Source organism: Plectropomus leopardus, chromosome 7 (genome assembly GCF_026936395.1).
Source record: "Plectropomus leopardus strain MGB_pleo_1.0 chromosome 7, ASM2693639v1, whole genome shotgun sequence".
Classification (NCBI taxonomy): Eukaryota; Metazoa; Chordata; class Actinopteri; order Perciformes; family Serranidae; genus Plectropomus; species Plectropomus leopardus.
The window spans coordinates 9,307,433-9,325,733 of record NC_142182.1 but is presented as its reverse complement, the minus strand read 5'-3'; the positions used below and the strand labels follow the sequence as shown (position 1 = coordinate 9,325,733).

The 18,301-nt window shown below is 40.5% G+C and overlaps 1 protein-coding gene across 2 annotated transcripts in view; it reads left to right on the top strand.

Moving 5' to 3' along the window:
• kcp (kielin cysteine rich BMP regulator) overlaps positions 1-18,301 on the top strand; it is a 32,383-nt gene that overhangs the window by 860 nt on the left and 13,222 nt on the right. The window contains exons 3-18 of one of the 2 annotated variants that reach the window (XM_088079847.1): positions 1,032-1,564; positions 2,537-2,609; positions 4,239-4,543; positions 4,634-4,802; positions 12,853-12,923; positions 13,027-13,120; positions 13,809-13,891; positions 13,977-14,070; positions 14,186-14,262; positions 14,725-14,810; positions 14,946-15,033; positions 16,140-16,239; positions 16,362-16,447; positions 17,471-17,564; positions 17,643-17,792; positions 18,178-18,284. In XM_088079847.1, coding sequence (XP_087935973.1) covers positions 1,032-1,564; positions 2,537-2,609; positions 4,239-4,543; positions 4,634-4,802; positions 12,853-12,923; positions 13,027-13,120; positions 13,809-13,891; positions 13,977-14,070; positions 14,186-14,262; positions 14,725-14,810; positions 14,946-15,033; positions 16,140-16,239; positions 16,362-16,447; positions 17,471-17,564; positions 17,643-17,792; positions 18,178-18,284 — 2,210 coding nt within the window. Of the gene's footprint in view, positions 1-1,031; positions 1,565-2,536; positions 2,610-4,238; positions 4,544-4,633; positions 4,803-12,161; positions 12,199-12,852; positions 12,924-13,026; positions 13,121-13,808; positions 13,892-13,976; positions 14,071-14,185; positions 14,263-14,724; positions 14,811-14,945; positions 15,034-16,139; positions 16,240-16,361; positions 16,448-17,470; positions 17,565-17,642; positions 17,793-18,177; positions 18,285-18,301 lie in introns of those variants that run through there. The other variant, XM_088079848.1, reaches the window with a different exon arrangement.

Sequence of the window (18,301 nt, the reverse complement as noted above, 5' to 3'; positions counted from 1 at the left end):
AAGTACTTGTACTTTATTTTAGTATTTTCTTTTCATGTCACTTTATACTTTTACTCCACTACACTTCAGAGGGAAATATTGTACTTTTTACTTCACTACATTTATCAAAACCTGTTACTTTATTAAGATTTTTGGATTAAAAAAAATAAAATATATGTTTTGAAAAAAAAATAATAAATTGCCAAACAGTTTATACAAGAAGGCTACAGCTGCAACTATTAGTTGATTAATCAGTTAACAGAAAACTGACAGAAAATTTATTGCCAACTGTTTTAATAAGCATTTAAGGTTTTTTTTCACATTTTGATATATGTTTTTTGATAATTTAAAGTTTTTGTTTAAAAAAATAGTTTTTTTATATGGAGGGTTTATTTCCCCTAATTAAAAAAAAAGTCTTATAATCTATAAATATGTACAGAAAAAGTGTAGGTTAAAACTGAAGCTTATTATACCTACCATTTTTACTTAGAATATTTTCTTGAGTAACTCATTTAATCCTAAATTGTTTTTTTTTAAAAACAGTATAAAACATAAGAAATACAAAAACAAACAATGTCAAGATTCAGATACAGGAAAGAGGATTTTTTTTTTGGTAATTATTTGTGCAGCTTTGAAATTAACTATATCACAAAATTTTAAATCATATAAGTTAATAAATAGAGCATCGGTTGGTTCATAATAATTTGATTGATTTACAATTCTGATAGCTAATTTTTGTATGCATGCACCACTGTCACGATATAGTAAGTTTCATCACATAAGACAAAGTTTTTGTATAAGCGTTTTTGTACCTTGAATTGAGAGTCATCAGATGACACTGACTGTACTCTGCTGTTCTGCTGTGGAGGTCAGTTGTTCGAGGTCAGTTGGGCTGCCATGTGTGACCCCTGATGAATAGCTTCATTCTGATTATCTGATTCAGTCCAACAATCATCACAACCCACAAACCACAGTGTCATCCCCCATTAGACAGAGCAGGACCTCATGTAATATGATGTGTGTCATACAAGTCTTTTTTTTCTCTTTCCAAGTGATCGACCTTCTGGCAGCTCTAAACATGTCCCATCACACAAGTGGCGTGGCCAGACTGCAGAGTCCCGGCAGTTTGATTTATAAAATACGTCCCAGAGCACCGTACCTGACTCTTCCTCGTGAATATTCCCACTTCTTGTACTCCAACCTTCAGGGAGGCATGGGGGTGCATTTGGTGGGGCATCAGGCGTCCGGCTCAAGTGCTACTCTTTTTTCTCTCTCCTCTGCGTCCTCACCCTTTCTCCAAATCATCTCCTCCACCCTAAATAACACTCTGCGTTTGGACTACCAGGCCGGAGGAGGAGCTCAGGGCCTTGCCAGCTTTCACTTCCCCAGGAGAAACCCCTTCTCCGGGGAGGAGTGGGTGCAGTTGGCTGTGAGCCTGGAACCTGACAGGCTGGTATTTTTTGTAGACTGTCAAGAAGCCGTGGTTCTCCCGATAAAAAGTGAAGAGAGATTCAACCTGGAGCTTCCTCGAGATACTGTTGTCACTCTTGCCAGCACATCGGGGAAGAAAGACAGCAAATTTAGTGTGAGTTTCTTGCACACACTGCATGGCTGTAACTACCCATGTACTGACAACTGAAACATCACCTTTACTGATTTACTTACTGTTCACAGTAGTCTTATATAATTCAGGCTGCTTGCAGTTCTACATTAGCACAATGGGGAGATATTGAAAACGCAGCAACATAATAGTGAAATTTGGAACTACAGTACTGTATATAACTGAGGTGTGGACTGGAGTGACATTTGATGACTTTAGACTCAACTTGTCACATAAAAAGAAAAAAAGTCTTGCAACCTGGTTTTGGACTTAAAAACCACTCACCCATGACTTCACTTGGAGCCTTTTGACTTGAAAACACCTGGTACCCCTCCCCCAAGCCCAAAAAATAAAAATTATGTTTTTTAAAAAGTGGGGGTATACAGTTTAAAAGACTTCTTTAAACACATCTGCAAGAAAAGGAAAATAAGGGCTGGGGAAAAAAGAACAAAACATGCAATTTAAAGACTAGAAAAGGATATACAGTTCGTAAAAGCCCTGAAAGCAGTAGTGATATATGTACATATAGAAGGACATTGCAAAAAAAAATGGTGGTCAACAAAAAATTGCAGTACGCCATATGTGTAGGTGGAAAGTTACAGACATAACAACTTCCAATTGACCTGTTTTAACAAATGAATACAAATTTTTAAAAAAAGTCACGATTCTTTCTGTAATCTTAATACATTATTACTCTGTCGTTAAAATGGCATTTCATTTGGTGAACAGCGCATTATGACTTGTTTAGGACTTCAAACTCAAAGTTGACTTGGGATTTGAGTGCAAAATTTGAGACTCTCTTTTGACTTGCAACACGACTCATCCCACTTTTGCTATATACCAAATGTATGCAATTATTCTATATAAACTACAGTTACATTTCTTATGTTCTCCCTTCAATTTTGTGTCTGTATATACAGTAAAAGTTAGTGTTTGTGTGTTTCTTTATGAATGCAGGGATATTTGAAGAAGGCTGAGATTTCAATGAGAGCATATCTAAGGCGGCCGTGGCTCTGTGACAATGTTACAGGTAAAGGATGATTAACTACATCATAACAGAGTGTAAATCATTGTCTTTGTTTAGAGTATCTGAGTCCGTTTGAGTTAAAAGTAAGGATATATGTATGGAGATTGCCAAAAAATCCCCAAGAGAGAGGCCTTTCATAGTAAACATCACAGCTCACTGGAGAGCTGTGATTGATTTCTTTTTTCTAGACACTGTATATGTGCAAACACTGTCTGTCTGTACATGTGCAGCCATAAATCCATATGAATAGAACAGCATGCTGCAAAGCAAACACTGCAGAATTTACAGTATGTCAAAGGCTGCAGGTTCATTTCCTTCTCATTTCCTTTTGCTCCATTCCTTTACTTTATTACTGACCCTGATATTTTACTATATTTTTGAGCACTCTTGCTATTATATAAACTATTTAATAACTGATAAAACTTTATTTTGCAACCCTGTCTAGAATCCCAAACACTGAGATACTCCTGAAACTCAGGAAGGGAACCTCAGTGGTTTATGTGCATTAGATCATATCTTTCGGCCCTCAGGCAGGAAGTGCCCCAGTTTGTTTATTATTCCTCAGTGTGCGTCTTAATTTCTACAGCATTTTTGCAGGATGTTTGTTTAGATTCCAAATGTATTCTTTTATTCATTCATTCACTATTTTGTTGTTCTTTACGTCATTTGTTGCATGTCTGTCCATCCTGAAAGAGGGATCCCTCCACAGTTGCTCTTCCTGAGTAAACACTGTCTGATTTTAGCCTATTTTTGCTAAATTTTTAGCTGAAGACTCATTTTAAAGTCAGGCTTAATTTCAGCTGTGTCGGGTGTGGTTTGCTGTGCAGTGTTGCAGGGGGGAGGGAGGACCGATCATCTGCCCCCGAACAGTCGATTCCCCAATGTCAGTGCCTTTTTTCTCACTGTGCCTGTGCAAAATGTCTAACAGAGCGTCTGAAAACGCCATGGCAACACGATGCTGGACATAGGAAGTGCAGTTTATCGCCGGTAGCGACTGCACAACAAGGAATGTTGTGCATAGCTCACATTAGCTATTAAGTTAACAACAGTAAAAGTAGCTAGCTTCCTTCCAGTTCTCTCTGCAAAATGAACAAGCCACACTGTCTTCAAAGCCATGTGCGAGTCCATATGCCCCAGCGCTTCTTTTTCTTGGACGTCTCAGCACACAGGATTGCACAGATTATCAAGGCAGCACACCTCTGTCTTATTAGCATTGTTGCTAATACTTGCCTCAGAGCTTTCAAACTAATCTTTTTTGACAATCGTCAATAGCCAAGACAGTCTGCAGGGGCTGACGGGCCGTTTTTTACACTTACAGTGTGAGCTCTAAGGTCGTAGTGTGACAATTGGGCCATACAGTGTGAGCACATTTATCATGAGCTTTGGCTTTACATCGCAGACAGTTTACTCGTACAGTATGAGTTGGAATTAACAACAACATTTCTAAAATCGTACAGTTTATGCCCAGCTTTAGTCGCTGTGAGAGTCCAAGGACAGAGGAATGTTGTGTGCTGTAAGCCCTCTGAGGCAAATTGTGATTTGTGATAATGGGGTTTATAAATAAAATCGACTTGACTTCATTCACAAATTATTCAAGAATCTCTTCTTCCAACTGCTGCTTTCTCCTTCCAGATTCTCTACCTCCGTCTCAGTACGCAGACGCTCATAGCTCAGATTTTCGGGCTGACAGCAGTCGAATGTTTCAGAAGGATGCATCCCCCAGTAAACCTCAAACAAGCCGGAGGCCAAAGGACCAAACCAGCCATTATCTCCAGGACGTCCAGAGTGACCAGCTGCAGAGAGGTGTGGTGCTGGGGCCTCCGGGATCTCCTCAAGGGGTGAAGTCTGTTTCTCAGGCACAGAAAGATGACAGGCTGAAGAAGCTGGAGAAGAGGGTGGAGGAGCTGGCTCGCATGCTGGACATGGTCAAAACTCAGGTGTCGCAATTAGAGTATATGACTTTACATGATAAAACAAAGAATGTCAAGTTATATGTGACATGACATGGCGTTTTTGTTTTTCAACAGAATGCAGACCTACAGTCACGCGTACAGTACCTGGAGGGATGTGAGTGTGTGAGGCAGCGATGTGTGTGGGAGGGGCGTGAAGTGGAGGACGGCCAGCACTGGCAGATTGACCTCAACACAGTGTGCACGTGCACATCTGGAAAGGTCACATGTCAAGCTAACATCAAAGGTAATGATGGTTTAGCTTCTGCTGAACTTCTTTTTCTCTGTCTTTTGCTCTCTCTGTTTATCTTTTTCACAAACAAAATCCAGACTTTCAACAAAGTAACACTAACACACATTCAAATGGTGTTAAGTAGGTAGTTTGCAGATGGCCGTCCCTCTCCCAGACCCTTGTCTGTCTAACCCCTGTCAAAATGGAGGCGTATGTTTCGTCTTGACCTCTGATCCCACTGGGTTTCACTGCTCCTGTCCTCCAAACACCAAGGGACCGGTGTGTCAGAGACTGCTGAGACAGGTATTTTTGTGCCAGGATTAGTGGCGTAGTGAAGATTCATAAAGTGTTAACAAAATGACAAAAATGTTCATGTTGGTGGTGAACTTTTCTGTCCATGTTGTGAAAGTGCGAGTCCACCGCTCCAGTCCAAATATCTCTACAGCTTTCAAATGAACTGGAATCAAAGTTTGTACAGACATTTTTGGTGCCAAAATGATGGATTGTAATAATCCCCAAATCTTTCAATCATTTCAAAACTTCAATTTGCCTTATACTTTGACTTTTTCCTGGAGGCCATTATGGAAATTAGCAATGCCCTGGTTCCCTTGTCAAAACTGGAGGAGCTAAAATGCTTACAAACTTATTTCCTGGTTTTAGGACTCATTCCTGCAGCACACTATACTCAGCCTCAGCTTTACATTTTGTTTGGTGCTAACCAAGAATTGTTAAAATGAGACGGAGGACATTTTAAACACTTATACCTCGGCACGTTAGCTTTTTTATTGTGTTCTGCATTTATCTCAAAGCCATGGTGTCAGAGTTGCTAGCACGGCAGCTTCTTGTACTGTTGAGCATGTGTTCTTGTGTGCTTTTTTCTAGTTTCGTCTGCTGTAGGTGTTTCGATGTTTTAGTTTTGAAGATTTGCTTATTGTATCTTTGGTCACCCGGCAGGTCTCCAGAACTTTTGAAATGCTTGAGGTGGGTCACAATCACAAATGAAAATGAAGGTTTGAATCCCTCTTCTGTTAACAGTTGTGTTACTGTAGTTTTCTTATAGTTTTAGCATTTTCTTTTTAGCAATTGTATTAGCAATTGCCTATGTAGTTTACTACTTTGTACACCACAGTAGTGAGGTAGACATTTTGGGAAATACACTTTTTTGACGAGTTCAATCACACAAGATCTTCTAGGCAGATTTTTCAAACTCTTGGATTAAGTGAACCTAGCCGTCTTCCCATTTTACTTCTAAGCTGCAGCTGCATTTCTGCTGCCCGTGACCTCATAGTGAGAGTGGTATCAACCCTCTGATCCAACTCGCAGCACATAAGCGATTGACTGTGTTTCTCAAAATGTCAAGTTAGCTGTAGAATATTGCTTTGCCTGCTGCATTGGGTGAACCCAATAGCAGTGCTTTGCATTAGTTTGTCCTTTGTCAGTTCTGGCTATGGGCATTGCAGTGGGGTTTAAGGCTGGGTAAGAGGCCCTGTGTCCCCCCTCCGCACTTCTAGGCATGTTGGGTACCCAAACCAGAGAACAACTGTGAAAGGATGCGGCCATTTCAACGCCGCTGGGCCTTTAATCCTACCTCTGGCCTCTGTGAGGACTTCCTCTACTGCACCGGAAACAGCAGCAACAACTTCCCTTCCTTTAATGCCTGTAGGGACCATTGCATGTTGGGCGCATGCTGCCTCCGCAAACCAAGGCAGGGTCTTCTCACGGGCCACCAAAATTACACTCAGCATGGATACAACATCTCATCTGTGAACAGGACTCTCTCAGGATATGACCAGGATAATTTGGAGGATGAAACATGGTACAATATAGACTTCAACCAGACCGAGCTGATGGATTTTGAAGGAAACCTTAAAAATGTAGGCTGTCGTATGGACCCAGATTTCAATCATACCTGTGATTACCTCACTCTGACACAGTGCCAAGCTTTGGTGAAGGACCATGCGGGAGAGGCACAAATAATTAGCTTCTCTCCCGGAGTGAAGTGTTCTGACGTGAGTTGTGGTGGAAGTTGTGGTTGCCTCTCCCAACAAAAACTGTGGAGATATGGAGAATGGTTCAGGCAAGGCTGTGAAGAGTGCACATGCACACGTAGTGGCAGCGTTGACTGTGTGTGCCAACATCTGACCCAGCGTAAAGAGATCAGAGACCTCACACTGAGAGAGAGGAAGCTGTACCAACGGGCTATCAGGAAAGTCTATGCAAGGCCAGGTAAGAATGTACATTTTTTTGTACCTTTTTAAAATTTAATGTATACCTGTGTATCATTATTATGGGTTTATTAATGTCTGTGTTTGTGTGTTTGCATGTGAATTTAGCTGTGTGGAAGGGCTTTGCACTACTGAGAGCTGAGTTCTCCCCTCTGGCTGGTTATCACGCCTTCTTCCTCCCCTGGCACCGCTACTTCCTGCGGTTAGTAGAGCGAGAGCTGCAGTCAGTGTCATCATGCAAACTAGCACTTCCATACTTTGAGTGGACTGTGGACTCTGGGTCGATGAAGCTCTCAGCTGCGTGGCAGGCTGGATTGTTTGGAGGAGATGGTGAGCCCAGCTCTGGCTGTGTCCCACATCACCCTTTCCAGGGCTTGGCTTCCCGTTTCCACTGGTCCCCTTGTCTCAGACGGAGTTTCAACTCCTCGGTTTGTCAAACCACTTTTATTCATTTGATAGTCCACCTCATTGTTCTTTCTAAACATTGAAGTGTGTTGTGCTGTATCTGGGCTTTAAGTCTGATGTAATGCCCATTCAAAATACTATTTCTGGGTCAAAACCTCCTTTTGTTTACAATGCCACAGTGCTGTGTTTGAGCAGATCTAAGTACAAAAAATGATGGAATAGTAATTTTATGATGACAAAAGGAGGAGGAAATGGCTGCAAACAAATGAAGAAAACCAAAGTTTTAGTGCTAGTGCTAACACCCCTTTAAATTACTAACCCTATGAGCATGGACATCTCTCTGTGAGTTTAAGAAATGTAACTTACCTTATCAGCTGCAGCCATTTCCTCCTCTCTTTCTCATTGGCAGGAAAGTGGTAAAACTGACAATTCAGTAGTTTGTTTAGGACTCAGAGCTGTTCAAACACAGCACTGTGGCATTGTAAACAATAGGAGGTTGTGACCTGGAAATAGTATTTTGAAAGGGGTTATGTCACGACTTAAAGACCAGATTACGAGTACTACATTTGTGTAACTGATTTCTCTGATACCTTTAGGTGTGGCTGCCAGATGCAGTGACCATGCAGAAGACTGTAAACCAGGCGGACTTCCAAGTGTTCTCCCAGTCTCTGCAGACCTTTTCTGGCCTTTTTAGGCTTTGGGTCGGGGGTCACATGGCTTCACCTCTGGCTTCCTATGACCCTTTATACCTATCACACATGGCATTCATCGACAAGCTGTGGGCGCAGTGGCAAGATAAACATCAGCATGGATCAAAAAGACAAACTTCTGAAGATGATAATGCTCAGAGCAATATCTTTTACCCTGCTAGACAGAGGCATGTGAAGATGAGGCCTTTTGATGTGACACCTGATGATGTGATTTCTTCCCAGCAACAGATGTGTGTTGTATATGTGCCCATAACTATTGGTGCACCTTGTAATATGACATCATTACAAGCAAACCCAAGAGGACATCCGAAATATCCGAAGCGTGGCTTTGACAAACACGACTCACCCTACAATAGTTCTGTCACCGGGGGCTTTAACAGCAGTGCTTTTGACCAACATGGATATGATCGTAATGGCTATGACCGGAGTGGTTGGGATAGGTGGGGCTACGGCAAAGATGGCTTTAACAGGGACTTCATTGATATGGATGGATATGATGTATCTGGCTTCAATCGCTACGGATTCAACCGTTCTAATGTCACCTGGTTTGGCATGTGTAAGGATGGGGTGTTTGAGAATGAGAAGAGCAAAGAGCATGAAGAGACAAATGAAAAAGAGAAGGATAATAAGTCGCTCCAAGAAAAGATAATGTCTGAGCTCTTCAGCGACAAAGGCTACAGTATCTATGGGTTTGATCCATTTGGTTTGGATCGCAGCGGGTTTGATGCATTCGGCTTTCGAATGGATGGTTACGACAAGGACAGCTGCAACTGGTTCTTCAACGGGCCGCACTACCTGCGCTTCTACTTCCACACACAGCAACAGTTGATGTCATCCAGTGACCAAGCTTTAGACCGAATCACCCGTACCTGCCCTGCGATCACCCCCCTGCCCAGGTACTGGGCTAGGCAGGACTGGATGACCTCTGATCCTGACAAATGTAGTGCTCTGAGTAAACTGGAGCAGAAATGGATGAGACAAATTAAGCCAGAAAGTCATGACACTGTTACAGCAGCTACTCAAAATAAGAGCAGCATATGGCTTCCAGTCACACCAGATCACAGGTATCAGCATTACAAATAGAAAGCGATTAACTGCCTCACAAATTCAGCCCAATATGTACTGTTGAATCCTCATTGTGGTATGGCATGGCTCATTTGGTATTTGCTTGGCAGAGGCGTCATTTGAAGTCGGTCACGCAGTTGTAGTGCCTTCCTTACCTTGTCCCCTATATATACCCCTCTTGATTGGATAAACACATATTTTTAGACTATCATTGGTAAGGCTGGGTGTCAGTGCATGATACCTTTTAGGTATCAGTTCAACGTCTCACCGCTAAGCACAAGCTACACAGCTGCAGCAGCAGGGAACATCCAGCAACATGCTGTGAAAGGGTCCCTCAGAAATTTCCCCAGTGCAAAGCTCACACTCAGTAGCAGCTTCAATTTCTCTGGTCACCAGATGTCACAACCTAAATTCAACAAAATACCAATTTCTTATAATGTTGGTATACTGGGTGGCGTCATCCTAGGATGCCGTAAACATGTGTTGCAATGCTATCTCTTTAAGCTGTTAATTTAAGTTTTACAATATACAAATCACTTCATTCCCATTATGGGTATCGAATGAAGTATTCTTTTGGCACATGTATCACTTAAAAGGTTCTGGTATGGTTACTGGTATCATTATTTTTTAAATGACTCCCAGCCCTAATCATTGGTAAATTTTCAATTTTTATCCCTAATTATCAGTTCCTCAATAACTTTAAGGTGAAAACAAGGACATGCAGTTGTAGATCAATGCTTTATTTTACAGTGAGTTAACAGTTCATGAGTTGCAAAGCTTCCAAAGTCTTTACCTTGCCCAAAAGCTTTAGCATCAAAATGCCAAGCTAAAGCAAATCTCAGAGGAGGTTCTAAAATCTTTTGCTGTCAACAGAACTTGAGATATAGCGGCTGGCTTTGAGAGACAGTAGTTGTTTCATGAATAGTGAGTTAAATCTTTTCTAAAATTATTTTTAGCATTCCAACCAATGTTATCATCCGTTTTTCTTAAAACACTGTAGGTTTTGTTTCAAGCTCCACTGGTTCAGCGGCTGTCCTCTTGGCTCTGCGCCTATCAGCTGCCCTGACCTCTGCCATCAGGCCCGTTGCCATGCGTACCCCGCGGCGATCTGCCATGTGCGCAATTGTGGTTCCTGTTTCACAGAGTGGCGGGATCCAGCAACTGGAAACCATGTAATATGTCATGGCTGGTGAACACTGGATTGTTTCCCAGAAAAACTGAGGAATAAAGTACTTTTCAGAGCAGTGAGAAGAGACTGGATCATCAGCCGCACCATCGTCTCTGTGATCTCAGAGAAACAGAAAGCACTTCACGATAAGGATGACTGTTGAGTCGACTGATAATGGAATTAAATAGAAGAAAGACTTAATACCAGTGTTAAAAAAGCAAAATATGATTCAAAATGTTTTCACCTCATACCAAGATTATTTATCCGTGCCACCACATTTACATTCTGACATTAACTTAGCATTGTATACCTTATCCCCTCTATATATATGTGGTATCTAGCCATGGAGGTAGTTTTGCTTTTCCCCCCTTTTTTTCCACAGATTTGCAAAAGATTTCTGAAGTTTCTGCCTACAATTAATTTGAAAAGAATTTGATTGTCGTTGTCCATCTTTTTTTTTTAATTGGTTTGAAGACACTGAAAATTGCTGACAGCTAGGTCTGTAGATAAATGAGTATTGGAGTAATTATTCCTGAGAAGTGGTATTGTTAATTTTTTCAGGGAATTTTTTCACAATGTGGGCAGCACAAAAAAAATTCAGTTTACCCTCAATGTATTAGAAAGGAGAGGAGAAATACAGAAATGGACATCTCAAATTCTAAATATGAAAACTAAAACTTTTTTTCCACGCTAGATACCACCAGAGGTCTGTAAAAAAACAAACAAACAAAAAAAAACACTTTAAGCTGCTCGAGACTATTTATATATCAACAATGGATCAGGTACTTAAACTGTGAACAGTAGCACCAGTAGTGATTAACCCACAGAGGATTATCTGTGGAGCATTTTGGCATCTCTTAGTTCATTGTTTTGGTTTTATGGTCCACAACTTTCCTGTTTTCCTGCTTTCACCACTGTCATTAACCTTGCAGCATGGGCAGCATGCAGCATAGGCAGCAATTGGCTGCAAAAGAGTCAGATATTTCTCTCAGTAGTTGGTGGAGACCAAAAACAGAGCAAAAAGAGAGTGAATATTGGGCTCAATCTTGAGTGGCAAGAAACATGACTTGTTACAGCTGGATGTGTGAGTAGGCGGCAGTAACCATATTAACTTTAGGGGGATAATTTGTCACTGTTTTACAGCTTGTTGTGCTGCCCCCAATAGGCAGATCATTCACTATTCGTACTTATACCTGCAAAAACTAATTCGTAAATAACCACATAATTATGAGCTTGAACTTTTCGTAAGATGCCATATGAAGGGTTGTATGAAGTGTCCAAAAATTCTGGTAATGCAGCAGTATCCTGGTAGTTTTTGCCACGTTTCTTCTCTTTTAAAAAATATACATTACCATTACCAAAGCTGTAAGTTTTACAGTACCTTGTCTGTTGTATGGTAATACAGATGTGATCAACTTTCCAGTGCATTTGAGGAAACAATGTACAACCACCTGTCATAATGGAGGGACACAAACATGTGGGACCTTAGTTGATGTTGGACCGGCCTCATTAAGGATCTGTCTCTCTTTGTCTCCCTCTCCCTTGGTTCAATCCCCACTCCCACAGAGTTATGTAAACTTTGTTCTGTACTTATTGTGCACATTTTCACCATCAATGGGACACACATGTGCCCAAACAGCCCTCTGTCCCCTTTCTCACCCCCTTTGACTACTCTCTCTGTCTTTTCATTCATCTTCCCCTTAATTGTTTCTGCATGTAGGCCAGAAGACTCCAATGGCACCCAGTTGATACACACTCGGAGACTCACACTCCCATACACACTTTGATCTCATGCATGCTTGGCTTGCTAGAGGAAATGCCTGTTGGCTGCTGGCACAGTAGGCAGCCTCACAAGCCTCTCTCACACTCTGTGATTATTGCTCTCTCTCACACACAAACACATTGTCTCTGTCCTTTTGAGAGTTGTCATTAAAATAATTATCTGCCGAAATGTCCGAGCTAAGCGAAAATAATATTTGACGAGCTCCCAGAGAGCCTTTGATGAAACAAAGCAACGCTGCTCTTCAGTGTTTGGTATGTTACTGTAAACAGCCTTCAAAATAACAGCCACAGAATGTGGGGAAGTTGTTTGTGCCATGATCGGATCTGTTTCTCCTAGAGTAAATCTTTTCGAGTGTTAATAGACTTGCCGGTGGTAGTCTTTAACAGCTGGAAGGCTGCAGGCACTTGTGGTTACAGTTACAGCCCATAAAACTTTGTGTGTGAGAGAGAGAGCGAGCACGTGTAGATTACATCAAAACCACACTGTTTGGTCATCACCGCAGAGAGCAGAGCCAAATGTTCCCCAGTGACCTAGAGTAGTGAAAAGGTGAAGAAAATCTGCGATGATGTACAAAGAGGGACCAGCTGTAATGCTCAAACTTATTTCCACATTCCTCTTTTCATACTTCTATCAGTATCTTATCTTTATCACTTGGATATGCAGACACTCAAGCTCAAAAAATGTGTATAAACTTCTGTCTCATCTTCAGAGTGTGAGCCGGATGGCACGGTTCATAATGTGTCCTACAGTATAGATGGCTGTCAGACATGTATATGTAAGGTGCGTATCTTCAGTTTGACATTTATTGAGCCTGATATATTGCTGTGGCCTTTTGCTGTTCACATCATTTTCTGTCACCTCTGCATCTCTTCGTTGCTAACAGGAGGGTAACAGGGAATGCCATCCCCAGTCCTGCCCCTCACTGGACTGCACACACACAGAGACTGTGCCTGGAGACTGCTGCCAGCGATGCAGAGGTAAGGACACTGCAAAATAAATCTGTATGCAACAAACTTTAAAAAATACTCTACTCTAAAAAATAAATCTGAAATCTAAATTTAATGTGCCTTAGTAAACTGCATGGAACACATTATTAAAGTCGTCAATATTACCAATGTTACCATTGCAAAGGATCCATACAGGTCTTCTCAGACTTGTTTTACTCATTTTAAGAAGTGAGTTAAAGATGTTACTGATTCTGTGAGCCTCAGATCATCAGGATCAACGAGACTTGGATCATACTGTATCAGTTGTGTGTGAGTTTGTAAATGGATGTTTTGACATAATTTTGATGTTTTTAAACATGTAGCCCAATCAATCAATTAATCTCCATCTTCACCATTTTATATAGAGGCATGCAAGAAAAAATACATCTTCACTGTAAATTCAAGGTTACACGTCATGACCAATTAATAAACAAATGGTAATTTTTGTCTGTGGAGGATTATGTCCTGACAGTTCAGAAAAGTCACAAACAGCAGGGGGTGAAAATGTGCCTCCAGAGCTGAGGAGTGGCATTAGTCCATGGGTCCAAGCTGACAGATAAAACTGTTCTGCATGAAAATTGTCAACAGTTTTCTTCCCTATTTTGTCCTGGTGCAACATTAAGATTGAGCAACTTCACTACCAGTGATGCCGTAAAGCAATCTGATGTGTGTTTTGCAGGCTGCATCCACTCTGGTGTCCAGTATGATCATGGAGCAAAGTGGAGGCCCATAGAGAATCCCTGTGATGTCTGCTACTGTTTGGTGGGTCTGATACCGACTGACAGTTTAACCCTCTATCATCTCTGTCACCTTCATCTGCTTTGACATCTTTCTCTCCTCTCACCAGGAGGGTCATGTTCGCTGTGAGAGGGAGCGGTGTAACACCCGGTGTAAAAACCCAGCTGCTCCTCCAGCCGCTACCTGCTGTCCTGTTTGTGACGGTGGGTTTCTTTGCATTTGTGTGTGTGTGTGTGTGTGTGTGTGTGTGTGTGTGTGTTAGTGAGTGAATTCAGTTAGCCACAGATACACTGTTTTTGTTTGCGTTTTGTCTTGCAGGTTGTGGTGTGAATGGTTATGACTTCCCTAACGGAGCTGTGATACCTGGGGACCGCTGTCAAGACTGCACATGTGTGGTATGTAATTTATATTAATTGATTCATTAAATGTTTTTTGTGAATAAATTAGGGGTCGACCGATATTGGTTTTTTAAGGCCGATACCGATCATTAGTGGTTAACGAGTCATGATATTTGGAACCCATATGCATTTACAATAAAAAGTAAAGTCTTTATGTTAATATTTACAATTTGGAATATAACAAACTCCAACACTAAAACATTTTTTATAAAGTCAAGTGAAAATTTTAAAAAGAAAAGAAAAAAAGAATAAATAAAAACAGCTCCTTGAGGTTTTACAAAATAAAAGTTCCTCCCTGGCTGACACGTTCTTTGCACTATTTAACTAATTAATTTTAACGGTGATCATTAAAATAAAACGCAGATACAGATAATCTGCAAAATGCCAAATATTGGCCCTGATAATCTGTCAACCTCTTGTATAAATCAAGTCTATCTTTATTATATCTCTCTGCTCCAGAATGGAAATGTGGTTTGTTCACCTATTCCCTGTCCTGCCTTGTCTTGTCGTAACCCTGTGCATCGTGCTGGAGACTGTTGCCCACGGTAACTAACCTGCCTCACCTCATCCATATCACTTTCAAGGCTGCATCAGTCCACCTTATTCATCTCCTGCTTTCAAGACGACTGAAACATTGACAAAAGATTTCAATGTTTATGCTGTGTGTATGTGACCTGCAGGTGTGAGCAGTGTGAATATGAGTCCGAGGTGTATGTTGACGGACAGAAGCTCCCCTCCCGAGACCCCTGCCTCCACTGCCGCTGCTCTGTGAGTTCAGTCTGACAACTTTTGGATGTTTATGTGACTGGCAAAGTTTCATGACCAGTAAAAAAGTATATTTACTGAAGTAAAGTACTGAAGTGCAGTTTTTGTGTATCTGTACTTTACGTGACTGTGATTGCTTGGAAACGTATTACTTTGACTCCATTGCATTTGAAAGACAAATATTGTACTTTTGACTCTACATTTCTATGAAGGTTCTTGTTGCTGGTTACATTTGCTTTGAACACTTTGAGCGCTTATTTTTGCATTCAAAACCCCGCAAATGGGTTTTAACGGCGTGTTTTCTTTAACAAAATTCCAAAATCACATCATTTATCGTCACCAGAAACTATGAAATATAGTTATTTATGGTGATGGGATTATTAAGAATAAATGCATTTGACTCATAATTTCATTTTATCATACTTAATGATAAGTAATACGTAATAATTTAATATATCCAAAATGCAGGTGGAAATATGATTCATAGTTTTTTCATAGGAAGTATAACACAGATTATCTGTGTTCCCAGAAAAAAAAATTATAAATTGACAGAGGGTGGTCCATTTGTTAATTTGTATTTCTGTGGGCTTTTCATTGTACAGGTTCCTCATGTCAGTGCATTCACTGGTTTGTTTGAGCCATTCGGATCTGTAAATGTATGGTGATAATATACAAAACAATGTGATTTTTAAAAAGTGCTTTAAATACTTTAGTATTTTTAAAAGCAAGTATTCCAGAACCTAAACTCAAGTAGTAATTTAATTCAGCAACATTCACTTGTATCCGAGTAGTATTTGATCAGAGGTATCTATACTTTGAGTTAGTAATAGAGTTGTGTACTTTGTTCACCTCTGTCCTTGACTCAGGGGTTCAAAAACAAGTTAAAGCCGACTGCACTTTCAGAAATGATTGTGATTACACTTTAAAATGGGTTAAAGCTATTTGTCAAATCTTCAGATGAATTTGACATATCTGCAACAAGTTAATATTAGCCGATATATTGACCGGGGAGATTTACTTGTCCAGTTTGTATGTTTGAGCTTTGTATCTGACAGCCACTCTGTTAAAATGCTCTATTTTTTTTATCCTGTTTTGTGTCTACCTGTTAGGCAGGTGAGGTGTCATGTGAGCGCATGGATTCATCGTGTCCCACACCACACTGCAGTCATCCAGCTCAGCGCAAAGGAGAGTGTTGCTACACATGCAACGGTCAGCATATCTATAAATTTGCAACAAAAAAAGCATTTTTTTCTCATGTCTTTGTCAAATTTGTGTTGCCTATTTCATGCCGTCTTCCAAATTTGACTTAGAGTTCGTATTTGTTCCCACAGAATGTGAGTTTGACAGGAGGGTGTATGCTGATGGAAAAGTGTTCACACCTGCTGGAAGTGGACCCTGCCTACAGTGCAGGTGTAAGGCAAGTCTGTGTGATATATTCAGAGAGAAAGTAGGCTAGGAGCTAATGATTATTTTCCGCTTTGTATTAAGCTGATTTTTGTTATTAATCATTGACTTATTTGGTCTATAAAATGTCAAAAAATGGTGAAAAATGTTGATTTCTAAAAACATACCTTCCTCAAATGTCTTGTTTATCCAAGACCCAAAGAAACCAGAAAATCTTTATATTTAAGAAACCAAAAGATGAGAATTTTGCCCCCGCCCAAAAAAAAATTACTCAAACTGATCCACTGACTATCAATTAGTTGGCGATTATGGAATACATGCATGTCAATTTTGAGCTGTTTATTCAATAAAAATAGGTTAAAAAAATGCACTCATAGTCAACCCTTAATCTGTCACATTTGTTACAATCTATCATATCTTGTATTTTGTCAGTTAATGTGACAATAAATATACTAAAGATATGCCTCACAAAAAAGTTGGTGATTAGTTTAATATTCTACTGCTAGTTGATTAATCTTTGCAGCTCTAGAAGGAGGTGGTGAAACTTTGAGATTTTTTTGTCCAAGATGTGTTCAGATTAATGACCAAGTGTGCATTATCTTCATTCACAAAAACATGTTTATGTTGTCTCATGTTTTAAAAAATGTCATTTTCCAAAATGTCAAATCCCTCTCTTTTTTGGATGCTACTACATCACCATATGATTCAATAATATCCAGCCTCATAGCCTCATAATAGCTATTAAATAATATTTTATTCTTTTTTGACACAAACAAAGAATCAGACTGCAAAGCTATTGCCAAATTACAGAAGAATAATAAATTAGACAACGCGCATGTAAACTGCAATATATGCATTTTGTATATATCTGCAACATGCCACTATAAGGGAAAATCTGTGACTAGGATATTTTTGAAAACTCAGCACGGCAGCCTGTCTGTAGCGGGCCAACAAATTCACCAGGAAGATGATCAAGGAAGTGCTGTTCTAAAAGACACTGTAGTCATTATGTTGTCGTATTGTGTGTCTGCTGTAGGGTGGAAATGTAATTTGCCGTGAAGAGAAGTGCCCCCCTGTCCAGTGCTCCAACCCCATTATAGACCCACATCTCTGCTGTCCAATCTGCAAAGGTAATATTGCACTCACACACACATGCACACACATCCGTGAATATGCAGTATCTAACTGTCCCTCTTTTCTCATCTAAGCATGTGTGTTGGAGGGGGTGGAATATGAGGAAGGCTCCAAATGGCACCCTGAGGGTCCCTGCTCCAGCTGCACCTGTGTGAATGGAGAGACGGTGTGTACACACACACAGTGTCCCCCCACAGAGTGCCTGCATCCCACCAAGATCCCTGGTAAGACTGTGTGTCTAAAGCTGCATCCACAATGATACGTTTTCACTTTAAAATGCATAACCTTTGCTAGGGTTATGCCTGCCGTCCACACTTTTTTTTTCTGTTTCCATCTTTGACAAACAAAGATGAAAGAAAGAAATGCTGCTGACCCCATTTTAGTTTAAAAACTGTGAGGTTGCATTTTAGTCTTGATTGTCATCAGTAGTTCCACCTTATCGTCGGTCCAAGCTAAAATTATTAAAATTATTATTTCTGAAAGGGTGCTAAAACGGTCACATGTACAGAGATCAAAACGCCATTTTAAAATAAAAAATATTATTGTGGATCTGAGCTTTATTTATATGCTGATGACTGTGTAACTTCACTGTCATTTTGCTTTTCCAAGGCTCCTGTTGTCCAGTGTGTGAAAGCTGCACCTATACTCATCGTATCTACAGCAACGGCCAGAGGTTTACGACCCCTGACCACCCATGCCACATCTGCACCTGTCAGGTCAGCACATCTCCACA